This window comes from Oncorhynchus clarkii, chromosome 4 (assembly GCF_045791955.1).
Source record: "Oncorhynchus clarkii lewisi isolate Uvic-CL-2024 chromosome 4, UVic_Ocla_1.0, whole genome shotgun sequence".
In the NCBI taxonomy this organism is placed as follows: domain Eukaryota; kingdom Metazoa; phylum Chordata; class Actinopteri; order Salmoniformes; family Salmonidae; genus Oncorhynchus; species Oncorhynchus clarkii.
In genome coordinates this window covers 83,776,203-83,791,645 of record NC_092150.1, presented here as the reverse complement: position 1 = coordinate 83,791,645, position 15,443 = coordinate 83,776,203, and the positions used below count along the sequence as shown (strand labels likewise).

The 15,443-nt window shown below is 42.5% G+C and overlaps 1 protein-coding gene across 3 annotated transcripts in view; it reads left to right on the top strand.

Annotated features, from left to right (window-relative positions):
- Positions 1–15,443, top strand: part of LOC139407382 (neurexin 3b) — a 614,879-nt gene that overhangs the window by 448,398 nt on the left and 151,038 nt on the right. For all 3 annotated transcript variants that reach the window (XM_071151120.1, XM_071151119.1, XM_071151121.1), the window contains one exon: positions 8,944–9,125. In XM_071151120.1, the coding sequence (XP_071007221.1) occupies positions 8,944–9,125 (182 nt within the window). The remainder of the gene's footprint in view (positions 1–8,943; positions 9,126–15,443) is intronic.

Here is a 15,443-nt window from a genome sequence, read left to right as displayed (position 1 = left end):
CCCTCTCTCTCTCTCTGGTCTCTTCTCTCTCTCTCTGGTCTCTCTCTCTCTCTCTGGTCTCTCTCTCTGGTCTCTCTCTTCACTCACTCTCCCTGGTCTCTCTCTTCTCTCTACCTCTGGTCTCTCTCTCTCTGGTCTCTCTCTTCTCTGTCTAAAATGTTAACTACTATTTAAGGGCTTTAAGGGGTCTCTCTGGTCTCTCTCGCGCTCTCTTCTCTCTTTCTGTGGTGTCTCCCTTCTCTCTCTCGCTGGTCTCTCTCTTCTCTCTCAATTTCAATTACAATTTAAGGGTTTTATTGGCATGAGAAACACATGTTAACATTGCCAAAGCAAGTGGAGGTATAGTAAAAATGTACATTAAACATTACTCTCTCTCTCTCTCTGGTCTCTCTCCTCTCTCTTCTCGCTCTCTCTCAATTCAATTCAATTTAAAAGTAATGGCTTTATTGGCATGGGAAACATGTGTTTGAAACAAAAGTGAAATAAACTATTCAAATTTAAAGATAAAATTACACTTTTCAAATGTCAAATTATGTGCAAATAGATAAAGTACAAAAGGGAAGATAAATAAACAAAAATATGGGTTGGAAACAAAACAGATTTCCTCTCTCTCTTCTCTCTCTCTTTCCTCTCTCTCTTCTCTCTCTCTTCCCTCTCTCTCTCTTCTTTCTCTCTCTCTCTCTTTTCTCTCTATCTCTTCCCTCTCTCTCTTCCCTCTCTCTCTTCCCTCTCTCTCTCTCTTCTCTCTCTCTCTTCCCTCTCTCTCTTCCCTCTCTCTCTTCCCTCTCTCTCTTCACTCTCTCTCTCTTCTCTATCTCTCTTCTCTCTCTCTCTTCTCTCTCTCTTCCCTCTCTCTCTTCCCTCTTTCTCTTCCCTCTCTCACTTCCCTCTCTCTCTCTTCCCTCTCTCTCTTCCCTCTCTCTCTTCCCTCTCTCTCTCTCTTCTCGCTCTCTCTTCCCTCTCTATCTTCCCTCTCTCTCTTCCCTCTCTCTCTTCCCCCTCTCTCTCTTCTGTCTCTCTCTTCTCTCTATCTCTTCCCTCTCTCTCTTCCCTCTCTCTCTTCCCTCTCTCTCTCTCTCTCTTCCCTCTCTCTCTTCCCTCTCTCTCTCTTCCCTCTCTCTCTCTTCTCTATCTCTCTTCTCTCTCTCTCTTCTCTCTCTCTTCCCTCTCTCTCTTCCCTCTTTCTCTTCCCTCTCTCTCTTCCCTCTCTCTCTCTTCTCTCTCTCTCTTCTCTCTCTCTTCTCTCTCTCTTCCCTCTCTCTCTTCCATCTTTCTATTCCCTCTCTCTCTTCCCTCTCTCTCTCTTCTCTCTCTCTCTCTCTCTCTCTCTCTCTTCCCTCTCTCTCTCTCTCTGGTCTATAAAAATGCTTTGATTTCCTTTTCCATATTTTAATCTCTGACCCCACTCCTCTGCTTTTCCTGCCTCCTCTCTCTCTCTCTCTCTCCCTCTCTCTCTCTCTCTCTCCCTCTCTCTCTATCTTCTCTCTCTCTCTCTCTCTCTCTCTCTCTCCTCTCTCTCTTCTCTCTCTCTCTCTCTCTCTCACTCTCTCTCTCTCTTCTCTTCTCTCTCTCTCTCTCTCTCTCGCTCTCTCTTCTCTTCTCTCTCTCTCTCTCTCTCGCTCTCTCTCTCTCTCTCTCTCTCTCTCTCGCTCTCTCTCTCTCTATCTCTCTCTCTGTCTCCCTCGCTCTCCCTATCTCCCTGCATGAAGTTGCTCTCTCTCTCTATCTCTGTGAGTTGGAGGCTTTTAGTTCAGTTAATTGTCTCTGTGTGAGTCCATATTAGCGAGGTGGCTGTCTCAGAACTTGCAGACATGTCATTAGTGCTCCGTTGCTGAGGCGTGGTAATGCAGTAGAGTTATCATCACCATGGAAGCATCCTCTCTGAGTCCTACTCAGTGTTGAGTTGTGCTGATTTTGTCTAATTGTCTCTGATCATCAGGGTCCATGTGCTCCTGGAGTAGCTTGTGTAAGCCAGCACCTCCGGGTTAAACGCACAGGAATAGTAGTCTATGAAGTTCACTATAAATACAGCCATCATACTATACAAAATAATTAGAGGTGAAGTCACCAGTATTATGCTAAAATATGGTAAACATTTAAAAATGCTAAATTGTAATGTTGTTTATTGTCGTATTGCTCTAATGACTTTGGTAATGAAGTTGCTGAAATTTAGGTGAATTAGACTCATTGGGACATGAACTGGCCTGGACAGAGGAGAGGAGAGGAGAGGAGAGGAGAGGAGAGGAGAGGAGAGGAGAGGAGAGGAGAGGAGAGGAGAGGAGAGGAGAGGAGAGGAGAAGAAAGGAGAGGAGGGAGAGGAAAGGAGAGGAGAGGAGAGGAGAGGAGAAAGGAGGCATTAAAACCTATGTATGTAGAAACAAAGTAGATAGCGATACGTCATCAGATACGTCATCAGAGCACAACAGAACATTGTACTGTCTACACTTGGTATGTTGTTTATTTAAAACATGTTTAATTAAATCTATTTTATTCAGAACTAAAGTTGTGTTGCTAAGGATTCCACGACGCCATTAGCCTTTACGGTTGGGACTGCAGGTTTCTGGTCCTTCCTTTCTGTGGATTCCGCGAGTGCTAGCTGGCTGTACTACAGACACCTGTCGTTGTCGTGGGAAAGACTCATTGTTATCTTTTCACAAAACAACTGGTTGCAGTCAGAGCCAACCTGGATACTAGGAGATCCTGAGAGAAATCGACGAGTACCAACCTGGATACTAAAGAGATCCTGAGGGAAATCGACGAGTACCAACCTGGATAATAAGGAGATCCTGAGGGAAATCAACGAGTACCAACCTGGATACTAAAGAGATCCTGAGGGAAATCGACGAGTACCAACCTGGATACTAAGGAGATCCTGAGGGAAATCAACGAGTACCAACCTGGATACTAAGGAGATCCTGAGAGAAATCGACGAGTACCAACCTGGATACTAAAGAGATCCTGAGGGAAATCGACGAGTACCAACCTGGATACTAAGGAGATCCTGAGGGAAATCGACGAGTACCAACCTGGATACTAAAGAGATCCTGAGGGAAATCGACGAGTACCAACCTGGATACTAAAGAGATCCTGAGGGAAATCGACGAGTACCAACCTGGATACTAAGGAGATCCTGAGGGAAATCAACGAGTAGCAACCTGGATACTAAACAGATCCTGAGGGAAATCGACGAGTACCAACCTGGATACTAAGGAGATCCTGAGGGAAATCAATGAGTACCAACCTGGATACTAAGGAGATCCTGAGGGAAATCGATGAGTACCAACCTGGATACTAAGGAGATCCTGAGGGAAATCGATGCGTACCAACCTGGATACTAAGGAGATCCTGAGGGAAATCAACGAGTACCAACAGCTTTATGCTATGGAGGAACAACATACTCCATCACGAAAAGATCCGACTACCTCACAAAAGAACTTTACACCGACAAAAAAAAGAAAAACAGATTAATCTACAGACACTGACATTTTATTTACCGTTTAAGCAGAGGCTAGTGCTCTGGCCGGAATCCATGCAACACTGGAAAAGTTGTGTGAGCACACATGTACTCAATTACATGCTCGCTTACACATACGGACTTATACATACACACACACACCTGATCTCGCTCTTTTCTCTCACTCTCTCTTTCTCTTTTTTCTCTTCTCTTCTGTTGTGTCTTTGGCTATGCCGGATTAAGTGATATGACATGCTATTCTATAAAATTCTTTCTCCGTAATTAATATTACCTGATTGAGCGAATCATGTAAATGTAATTAACTAGAGAGTCGGGCCACCACTAAATAATATTTATAGAGCTGTTATCTTCCGAATAAACTCTTAAAGACCTAGTAATATTTTACATCAATAGCAGTCAATAATAATTGTCACCTTAATTCAGTCTCATCAGAAAGTTGTAAATTCTTGGTTATCTTCACGAACCCTGGCTAACAAGTTGAATCAGCAATGCAAAATTGGGTTTAACTATTTATTTACTAAATACCTAACTAATCACACAGAATTACACATACGCATAATTAAATCATAACTTGATTACAAATTACGTCATAAAGGAAACCGTCCCTAGCGGGCGGAACAGATATGACAGCTGGTTACACAAAAGAAAAGGGGCTGGGTTTGAGTGAAAGAGCGGGAAGACTGAGGAGCAAAGGGGGAACCTGTGCTATCGTAAATACAATATCTTATGCATTCTAAATTACCGCCCATTTGGAAAAGGAAAATTTAATAAATATTTACTCTGAGCTGCGCTTCGGTAGGTTGGTGGTAAATGGAAGGCCGTGTTGCCAAACCGAGTCTTTGTCCTTTGAAGAATGTCTTGACCAATGTGGTCAATTGGGTACGTTGTAGTAACGTCGTTGTGTGATAGACGGGATACTTTGTCTGTTCTTTCCTTGCCTACGTTTGCAGCTACTGTTGCTAACTCAACTGCTGGGAGGTATCACTTCTGTAGTGAATAAGAGTTCAAAGTTCATACCATTCGCAAACAAAGCTCACGCTGAGGTTGGCTTAGTTCTGTAGTTGACATGTTAGTCCTTTTAACGCAGAGGCTGCAGACCTCACGTACTTGGAACAGGAGGTGATTTTTTCATCAAGGCTTTATATAGGAAGGGAGGGGAGGGCGTGTTTGAAAAGTTTTATAGCCCATGTCTCTTCACAGGGGCGGGCCACTGATTGAGCAGAGCCCTAACCTTATGAAAACCCAAATCTCTCATTTGGAAGCTAAAATTACATTTAATCTCTTCACCAATAGTTATATTCAAACATTTAAATTGAACAACAATTCCATGTGAATCCAATAACTCTGATGTGTAGACTTTCCACTGTAGAGTTTATGTCATCTCATCATTGATGAGAATGTCTCAGATGACAACCGAACTGACATCATATTAATTAAGTACCACCGCATATGTTCAATTGGTCAGATTACCAGAATATAGTTCATTTCCCCCCACCTTCTGATGTTCCCAGAATCTCTATGTTAACCAAGGGATTTTCAAATTTCACATCAGTAGGGTAGAGAGAGGAAAAAGGGGGAAAGAGGTGGAAAGAGGTATTTATGACTGTCATAAACCTATCCCCCAGGCCAACGTCATGACACTTCTCTCTCTCTATTGTCGAGAACTGTTTTATAATTTAATGTGTTTACTGTTTGTCTATCTTTTTTATGTATTTGTCTACAAGTTAATATATGTTTACAACAAGCAAGGGGAAGATATCAGAATAGGAATATATCAATTGCTATGGAAACGCTGGGATGTGTTTTTCATTGATGTTAAAGGTAATTATGATACAATGATACAATATGGATTACAATTATCGTATTAATATTAAGGCTATACGCACTACATGTTACACACCTAGATACTCAACCATGCAAATTGGCAAAGTTATTAATTATTTGGACATCACACATTATAGTCTTACTCTTATACAGATGTTCTACACACTCTCACTATATCACATCCAATATCATACACATCAACCTACTCAGATTTGTTACACACATAATATCATGTCTCAATGTTCTAACATCTGTGGCGCTGGCTCACAGGCAAACAGGCAAGGGAACAAAACAAATGTAGCTACAACCTATTTCTTGAATTCTTTAGAATAATTTCATGTCATGGACAAAGAAACTCAAAAGGTGTGATGATATTAATGAACTAACATTTCGATCTGAATGTGCAAATAGAATGATTTGCAAGGAAACTCCTTTTGAGTATGAAAGCGAACGAAAAAGAGATTTGGCTCATTAATCTAGATGAGAGAGAATAGAGTAGATGTCAAACGTGTGATTTATGACCCTATGTCATAATTATAAAGCTTCTGATAATAATAATAACTTTATATTATTTATTCAAGTCAATAAACATGTGTGTGAAGTGTACACTTTTGTTTCACAGTAGATTTGTTTAAGACCACCAAGAAACACTAGATTTAGCCCACCGCATTAGTTATTAAGTGGGGTAGAAAATTAATCTGTTTAAGTCATAAGCAAAGGGCCCAACTTAAAGAGTAGAATTAACCTTTCAATAAGAGGATGGCATGAGGAGAGCAGCTCTCCTTTGGGTGTAAGGGCTATAAAGAATTGTTTTAATATATATTTTTTATCCCCAACCTAGGGAAAATCACCTGTTGTTTGGGTATCGTCATGTTGTATATGCCCTCCTATTGTTGAAATGTTTAGATAAAAAACATTGTTTCAAACAATGCCTGCAGAGACACACACACACACACACACACATATAGTACACACACATATAGTTCATACACGCACACTATAGCGACATTTTACTCCACGACTGATCTGAATTCAGCTGGCAGGGAGGGAGGGAGGGAGGGAGGGAGGGAGGGAGGGAGGGAACATTTCAGGTATGACAAAGCAAGGCCAGATCCAGCCTGACCTAGCTGAAGGCTTACAGCTGTCTCACTGTCTAACAGTATGAGCCAGAGCTTCCTGGGCTTTGTGAACTATACCATTTTGAAGAATGCTCATTGTATACAATATGTAGGGCTGAAGATAAATATGTATATTATTATTATTATATGTAGGACTAAAACATCTCACATTAGTGTCCTGTCCACGTGTGTACATTATGCTGCCTCATGCTATAGAAACAGGACATAGGCGCCTTCCCTATGGACTGTTCTGGCTTGGGCTTACAAAACATCTAATAGTGTCTGATCAAGTCCAATAGGTTCCAGAAGAGTGTGTTTATTACATGGTCTTAACTCTGTGCCTGAAGGCAGGTTCGAGACAGTTACCTGGTGGCTTCGATCACATCTCTCTCTTTCTCTCTCTATTCTCTCCATCCCTCTATTCTCTCTCTCCTATTCTGTCTCTCTTCCTCTCTTTCTCTCCCTCCTGTCTCTCTCTCTCTCTCTTTCCCTCCTGACTCTCTCTCTCTTTCTCTCTCTCTCTCTCTCTCTCTCTCTCTCTCTCTCTCTCTCTCGCTTGCTCTTTCTCTTCCCTCTCTCTCTCTCTTCCCTCTCGCTCTACATCCGTATGTTCCTGAGTCTCTTGGGTCTTCAGTCTGCAGGACAAACCCGATTGTTTCTGACCACTCAGAGAGACCAGATTGTGTCTGACCACTCAGAGAGACCCGATTGTTTCTGACCACTCAGAGAGACCCGATTGTTTCTGACCACTCAGAGAGACCAGATTGTTTCTGGCCACTCAGACAGACCAGATTGGTTCTCTCTTTGTCTGTGTCTCTCTCTGTCTGTGTCTCTCTCTGTCTATGTCTCACTCTGTCTGTGTCTCTCTCTGTCTGTCTATCTCTGCCTGTGTCTATCTCTGTCTGTATCTCTCTCTGTCCGTGTCTCTCTCTGTCTGTCTTTCTTGCTCAGTGTCTGTCTGTCTGTCTGTCTGTCTGTCTGTCTGTCTGTCTGTCTGTCTGTCTGTCTGCCTGCCTGCCTGCCTGCCTGCCTGCCTGCCTGCCTGCCTGCCTGCCTGCCTGCCTGCTTGCCTGCCTGTGTCTCTCTCTCTCTCTAGTAGACAATGTATTTCAGGCTTTCTACCCTTTTTCTCACTCTGCATATGTTATATTAAACCAGAGGAAGGTTCTTCGATTTTTTTCCTACTACCGGCCTTTGTTCTTGGTTTGCAGGCTTATGTATAATACATGAGGATTGGGAGACTTATTCGATTGTTGGCCTCTGCGCCTGTTATTCCCAGGCAGGGACTATTTTAAAGAGTTGCTTTAGGTCAGAAAATGCACCCTGGGATCTGTCGTCTCCCACCTCATGTGGTAGACTTTCTGAATTAAATTAGTATTTAGAACATGGAGGACTTGCCTTTACACCATTGACTAAGTGATTTGGGAGGATTTGGTTTTATGGCCTTTATCCCAAACAAGGTGAATCCACTTTGGAGGAGAAATGTGAAATGTGACCGCACCATCCCTGGTTTCTGGGTTGGGGTCATTTCTGAATTGAGTTGGAAATTGGTCTTAAATTCCAATTCAATTCTTGAATTGGAATTGATTTTGAATTTGCCAAACCCCACAGATGTTAATTAATTTAAATTCAAATGGATAATGTATTCCATAAATCACATTTATTTCTGACAGAATTTATAGTTACCAATACTATGTTACATTCTTACATTTCATTTTTTTAAACAAATTCTTTAAAGTTTTAAATAATTACAGTGGTCTGAAAATATTGTTATGTAATTGTGTAGGTTGTCTATAATAGTTCATAATTCATAATAATATGTTATTCAATTTAAAAAATACACGTACTGTATATATCCCAGAATGCATTAAGTTAAAACACTCCAGAATGGAACGAAACAACCTAACATCCCATGACAAAAATACAGAGTTATCATCAACCTAATATTTGAAATAGTAAATGTATTGAGGTATTGGTCAAAGGAATGAGACTCATATGTTACATGTCTCAGTTGAATTTATTTGAATTGGTATTAATTAAATTCTACTTCCTTTAATTACATTTCAATTCAAATTAAGATTTCTGTGTTGCCAATTCCAATTTCAATTCATGTCATGGGTTGATCCCAAGTAGTAGTGTTCTAGACCGATAAGCTTGTACCTCTCTTTTTGTCTTTCGGTCTCTCGCTCTGTCTCTCGGTCTCTCTCTCTTTCTCTCTCTCTCTCTCGGTCTCTCGCTCTCTTTCTCTCTCGGTCTCTCGCTCTCTTTCTCTCTCTTTCTCTCTCTCTTTCTTTCTCAGTCTCTCTCTCGGTCTCTCTTTCTCTCTCAGTATCTCTCTCTTTCTCTCTCAGTCTGTCTCTCTCTCTCTCTCTCTCTCTCTCTCTCGCTCCCTTTCAACCCCTCTCTCCCTCTCTCTCTTTCCATGAGGTGATGTTTTTCAACTTGAGCATTGATTTTGCTATCTACATTAGCTGAAATGTACCAATATAGTTTTTCTAAAACATCTCTCTCCCTGTCTCTCTGCAGCTGGTACCACGTATATCTTCGGTAAGGGCGGGGGTCTGATCACGTATACGTGGCCTAACAACGAGAGGCCCAGCACGCGTACCGACCGTCTGGCTGTGGGCTTCAGCACCACCATCAGGGATGGAATCCTGGTTCGCATCGACAGCGCTCCACGACTAGGGGACTACATCATGCTACACATCGTAAGCTATCTTTTAGACTACTACTGTGTGCCCTATAGCTTTTGCAAGTGCCATGCTCTACAAACTGAGCCACATGGGACTAACCCTTCAGTCTACACTGTGCTCCTATCTAACCCTCGGCAGGGAGATGACATCCAGCACTACATTGTTAGTTTTACTACTAAATTGCCAGGTTTTCAGGGGCCTCGGTGTATTTACAGTGACTCCTTACTGTAGTAGTTCAAGTAATTTCCCTTCTCCCTGGTTTTAAACTGTTATATCAGTTACTGATGCTTCTCCCTGGTTCTAAACTAATATTTCAGTTACTGATGCTTCTCCCTGGTTCTAAACTAATATTTCAGTTACTGATGCTTCTCCCTGGTTCTAAACTAATATTTCAGTTACTGATGCTTCTCCCTGGTTCTAAACTAATATTTCAGTTACTGATGCTTCTCCCTGGTTCTAAACTAATATTTCAGTTACTGATGCTTCTCCCTGGTTCTAAACTAATATTTCAGTTACTGATGCTTCTCCCTGGTTCTAAACTAATATTTCAGTTACTGATGCTTCTCCCTGGTTCTAAACTAATATTTCAGTTACTGATGCTTTTCCCTGGTTCTAAACTAATATTTCAGTTACTGATGCTTCTCCCTGGTTCTAAACTAATATTTCAGTTACTGATGCTTCTCCCTGGTTCTAAACTAATATTTCAGTTACTGATGCTTCTCCCTGGTTCTAAACTAATATTTCAGTTACTGATGCCTTTCCGTGGTTCTAAACTAATATTTCAGTTACTGATGCTTTTCTCTGGTTCTAAACTAATTTTTCAGTTACTGATGCTTCTCCCTGGTTCTAAACTAATATTTCAGTTACTGATGCTTCTCCCTGGTTCTAAGCTGATAAGTACTTCATTGGCTGACTCCAGGACTAGAGTTAAACTGCTGTGATGTTTCTAAATCGTGACCCACAATGTAAATGGTTGAATCAGATCGTACGTTTCTAACAGAGGCACATCTATAATACATACATAGTACGTCCCTTGTCTTCTACAGTTATCTGTCACACATTTCTCTCACAACGAAGTGAATCTTAATAAATACTTAATAAAAACCATGTCTGTCTGACACGTGTGTGTCACTGTGTCATGGAAACCCTGTGTGAATCAGCTGTGCATCCCAACATCTCATGACGTCCTTATGCTGTTGTTGTTGTTGTTGTTTACTTATTTACATAATAATCAGAAAAGATGGCCATCGACTATAGATTTACCAAACTTCCTTGGAAAGGTGGCAGAGGAATGTGTTGATGTGGTGTGAAAGTAGTGATGTTGAGGAGAGAGGGAGACAGGGATGAAGAGAGGATACTACTGCGCCAAGAGATTGAGTGCCTGTCTCTCCTTAAAGACTCCCCTCATCTCTGAAGTGAGCGTGTTGCAACGAGCTGTTGGATGTACACTGCTTCAACCTCGCCATCTGTTCACACAACATGAAGGCCATGCACCAATTTCAGCTGCTTTACAGTCTAGAGGAATGTGTGTCTGAGAGAGAGAAACAGGAGCGAGAGAGAGAGAGAGAGAGAGAGAGAGAGAGAGAGAGAGAGAGAGAGAGAGAGAGAGAGAGAGAGGGAGAGAGAGAGAGGGAGAGAGAGAGAGAGAAACAGCAGCTAGAGAGAGAGAGAGAGGGAAAGAGAGGGAGAGAGAGAGAGGGAGAGAGAGAGAGAAACAGCAGCGAGAGAGCGAGAGAGAGAGAGAGAGAGAGAGTGGAGAGAGAGAGAGGGAGAGAGAGAGAGAGAGAGAGAAGTCAGGAAAAGAAGAGGAGTGGGGTCAGAGACTTTTTAAAATCAGAGCTGACTCTCCAGCCAAGCTTCATCTGTTTTAAATTGCCTCCAAGTTGTTAGCAGCAAAGGTTTTCATTCCTGACAGATCACAAATAATTTATCATAAAATATAATTGTATTTTACAAATTAATGCCACAAATATTCATAGTATGCCCTCCATTTTAACACAGGCTAATAATTTCACTGATAATTCCAATCGGTCTCTCTTGTAGATTTTAAGAGATTTACTGTATATACAGTGGGGAGAACAAGTATTTGATACACTGCCGATTTAGCAAGTTTTCCTACTTATAAAGCATGTAATTTTAAAATCCATAAAATCACATTGTATGATTTATTTATTTATTATTATTATTTTATTACCCCCTTTTTTATCCCCAATTTCGTGGTATCCAAATGTTTTTAGTAGCTACTATCTTGTCTCATCGCTACAACTCCAGTATGGGCTCGGGAGAGACGAAGGTTGAAAGTCATGCGTCTTCCGATACACAACCCAACCAAGCAGCACTGCTTCTTAACACAGTGCGCATCCAACTCGGAAGCCAGCCGCACCAATGTGTCAGAGGAAACACTGTGCACCTGGCAACCTTGGTTAGCGCGTACTGCGCCCGGCCCGCCACAGGAGTCGCTGGTGCGCGATGAGACAAGGACATCCCTACCGGCCAAACCCTACCTAACCCAGACGACGCTAGGCCAAATGTGCGTCGCCCCACAGACCTCCCGGTCGCGGCCGGATACGACAGAGCCTGGGCGGGAACCCAGAGTCTCTGATGGCACAGCTGGCAATGCAGTACAGCGCCCTTAACCACCACTGATACATCGGAAAAGCAGAACTTAATATTTGGTACAGAAACCTTTGTTTGCACTTACAGAGATCATACGTGTCCTGTAGTTCTTGATCAGGTTTGCACACACTGCAATAGGGATTTTGGCCCACTCCTCCATACAGACCTTCTCCAGATCCTTCAGGTTTCGGGGCTGTCGCTGGGCAATAATGACTTTCAGCTCCCTCCAATGATTTTCTATTGGGTTCAGGTCTGGAGACTGGCTAGGCCACTCCAGGACCTTGAGATGCTTCTTACGGAGCCACTCCTTAGTTGCCCTGGCTGTGTGTTTTGGGTCGTTGTTATGCTGGAAGACTCAGCCATGACCCATCTTCAATGTTCTTACTGAGGGAAGGAGGTTGATGGCCAAGATCTTGCGATAGATGGCCCCATCCATCCTCCCCTCAATACAGTGCAGTCGTCCTATTCCCTTTGCAGAAAATCATCTCTAAAGAATGATGTTTCCACCTCCATGCTTCACGGTTGGGATGGTGTTCTTGGGGTTGTACTCATCCTTCTTCCTCCAAACACAGCGAGTGGAGTTTAGACCAAAAAGCTCTATTTTTGTCTCATCAGACCACATGACCTTCTACCATTCCTCCTCTGGATCATCCAGATGGTCATTGGCAAACTTCAGATTGGCCTGGACATGCGCTGGCTTGAGCAGGGGGAGCTTGCGTGTGCTGCAGGATTTTAATCCATGACGGCGTAGTGTGTTACTAATGGGTCAGCTCTCTTCAGGTCATTGACCAGGTCCTGCCGTGTAGTTCTGGGCTGATCCCTCACCTTCCTCATGATCATTGATGCCCCACGAAGTGAGATCTTGCATGGAGCCCCAGACCGAGGGTGATTGACCGTCATCTTGAACTTCTTTCATTTTCTAATAATTGCGCCAACAGTTGTTGCCTTCTCAGCAAGCTGCTTGCCTATTGTCCTGTAGCCCATCCCAGCCTTGTGCAGGCCTACAATTTTAACCCTGATGTTCTTACACAGCTCTCTGGTCTTGACCATTGTGGAGAGCTTGGAGTCTGTTTGATTGAGTGTGTGGACAGGTGTCTTTTATACAGGTAACGAGTTCAAACAGGTGCAGTTAATACAGGTAATGAGTGGAGAACAGGAGGGCTTCTTAAAGAAAACCTAACATAGTTGTTTTCCCCACTGTATTTACATCCTATAATGGTTGAATGGAAATGTCAGCAAATTGTTGTAGAATATGATTTGTTCTCAATGACTTACGTAAAGGTTAGATAAGAATGACCTTAGCTCATTGATAGCCCAAGACCTCCAAACACAGTGCCTACAATAAAGCCATTATCCATCCATGATCCATTACAGATAATTATTCAAAATGGCAGCTGCTGCTCAATCAAATAGAAAAGTGTACAAGTATTACAGTATGTGTCTGTGCTTGTCTCTGTGTGTGCGTGAGTGCACGTGTGTGTGTGTGCATGTGCGCATGTGTGTCCGTATGTGTGTGCGTGCATGTGCGTGTGCGCTTGTGTGTGTGCGTGTGTGTGTGCGCTTGTGTGTGTGCGTGCATGTGCGTGTGTGTGTGCGTGCGTGTGCGCTTGTGTGTGTGTGTGCGTGTGCGCTTGTGTGTGTGTGCTTGTGTGTGCATGTGTGTGTGTGTGTGTGTGTGTGCGCGTGTGTGTGTGTGTGTGTGCGTGTGTGTGCGTGTGTGCGTGTGTGTGTGTGTGTGTGTGTGTGTGCGCGCGCAGTGACCGGACTAAAGTCTAACCAAAGGTCTTCCCCAATTATCCAGCCCCTCAGGGATCCTTTAGCCTTTAGGACAGTAAGCTGATGTTGTTGTAGGATGACCTGCGGTGCAACAGCACACAGTAGGACTTGAAGATTAACTAGCTACCATGGCCGAGACATGGTCGAGACATGGCCGAGACATGGCCGAGACATGGCCGAGACGTGGCCGAGACGTGGCCGAGATATGGTCGAGACATGGCCGACAGGGCTCTGTGGGACTGCTCTTTGGAGCTGATAGGTTTATAATGAGAACGAAGAATGGGATTGGAAAAGGTACAGAGAACAGGCGTTATCTGTTTTTTAAGTAATTGGAGTCACGCAAACTATTAATTACGTTGTATTTCTGTAATCCTCTAATCTTTAAAGAATCTATTTGTATTATGCCTTGATATTATACAAAAGCTGTTGGTACCATAGAAATAGGAAATAAATATCCCGTTGTGGTCGTTCTAGTCATTCTGTTTCTATGTTTCTGTACAAGTAACATCTGATGTAATGGTATATTTTTTGCTTGATGATTTGGGTAGCAGTAATGACAGGTTCTTATAAAGAGAGTAAAGATTCAAAGGCCTAATTTTAATCACTCTCTCTCTCTCCGCCTCTCGCTCACTCTTTCTCTCTCCATCTCTCTCTCTCACTCTCTGTCTCTGAACAGCTAGCTCAAGACTTGTTTTGGTCGAGCTGAAATTATCACATTGTTTCTTATCCAGTTTGTCTAATAATCTAATAAAATGGACGATTTAAATGGCTGAGCTCTAGGACGCTCTGAATAATTCCCTCATTATAGACTAGAGAACCGTTAATACCCATTTTTCTCAAATTGGTATAGACCGTTTAAGGACTACTGCTTATGCAAAGCATAAAACAGAAAAGCACTGAGCGTTTCCGTAGTTACAGAGGCTCCAGCCAAGAAGCTTATGTATTAACACTTTGATATCAACAGCTCAGAGTTTTATAACAGCACAGCAACACTTTAAAATGAACTGTTTAAAAAGTGATTAAACCTACCGCGAGGAATCACCGGTGAAGCGCTATAACTTGTAGCATGATCACTGCGTGTTGTGGTGTGTTCTAGAAGATTGTATAAGCACTGTACTGGATGTCCCCTCTCCTCTTAAACCCACAATAAAGCCCCCTGCAGCCCAGGGACTGATGTGTTGCTAGTGACTCACACAGTATCACGCCAGGGAATGTAGATAGCTGCAGGTAAAGCTTACCCAGGACATGCCACACAGACAGAGAGGAAGAGGGAGAGGGAGAGGGAGAGGGAGAGGGAGAGGGAGAGGGAGAGTATACCTCGGCACTAAATCCTTTTGAGACATAGTCTAAAAAAAGATGGGTATTTCTGTGCACGTTGGTGTTCAGATGTCTCGGTGTTGTGATGAGGGACGTATCTTTTTGTGTATATAGTGTTGGATTCTGGAGTAAACTTTTAAAATGTCTATACAAGAGACATGATACAGTAGATCAGAAGTAATACTATAGTACCTGAGGAGTGATAGAGAATGGTTGGTACATCAGTAATACTATAGTATCTGAGTGATAGAGAATGGTTGTTATATCAGTAATACTATAGTATCTGAGTGATAGAGAATGGTTGGTACATCAGTAATACTATTGTATCTGAGTGATAGAGAATGGTTGTTATATCAGTAATACTATAGTATCTGAGTGATAGAGAATGGTTGGTACATCAGTAATACTATAGTATGAGTGATAGAGAATGGTTGGTACATCAGTAATACTATAGTGTGAGTGATAGAGAATGGTTGGTACATCAGTAATACTATAGTATCTGAGGGGTGATAGCGAATGGTTGTTACATCAGAAGTTAATGGTTATCTGTAGGAGACAGATGGCTTTGGAATGTGCTGGGTGGACAGGAGGCAGTCACAGGAGTACTATAGGTGATACGGGTGG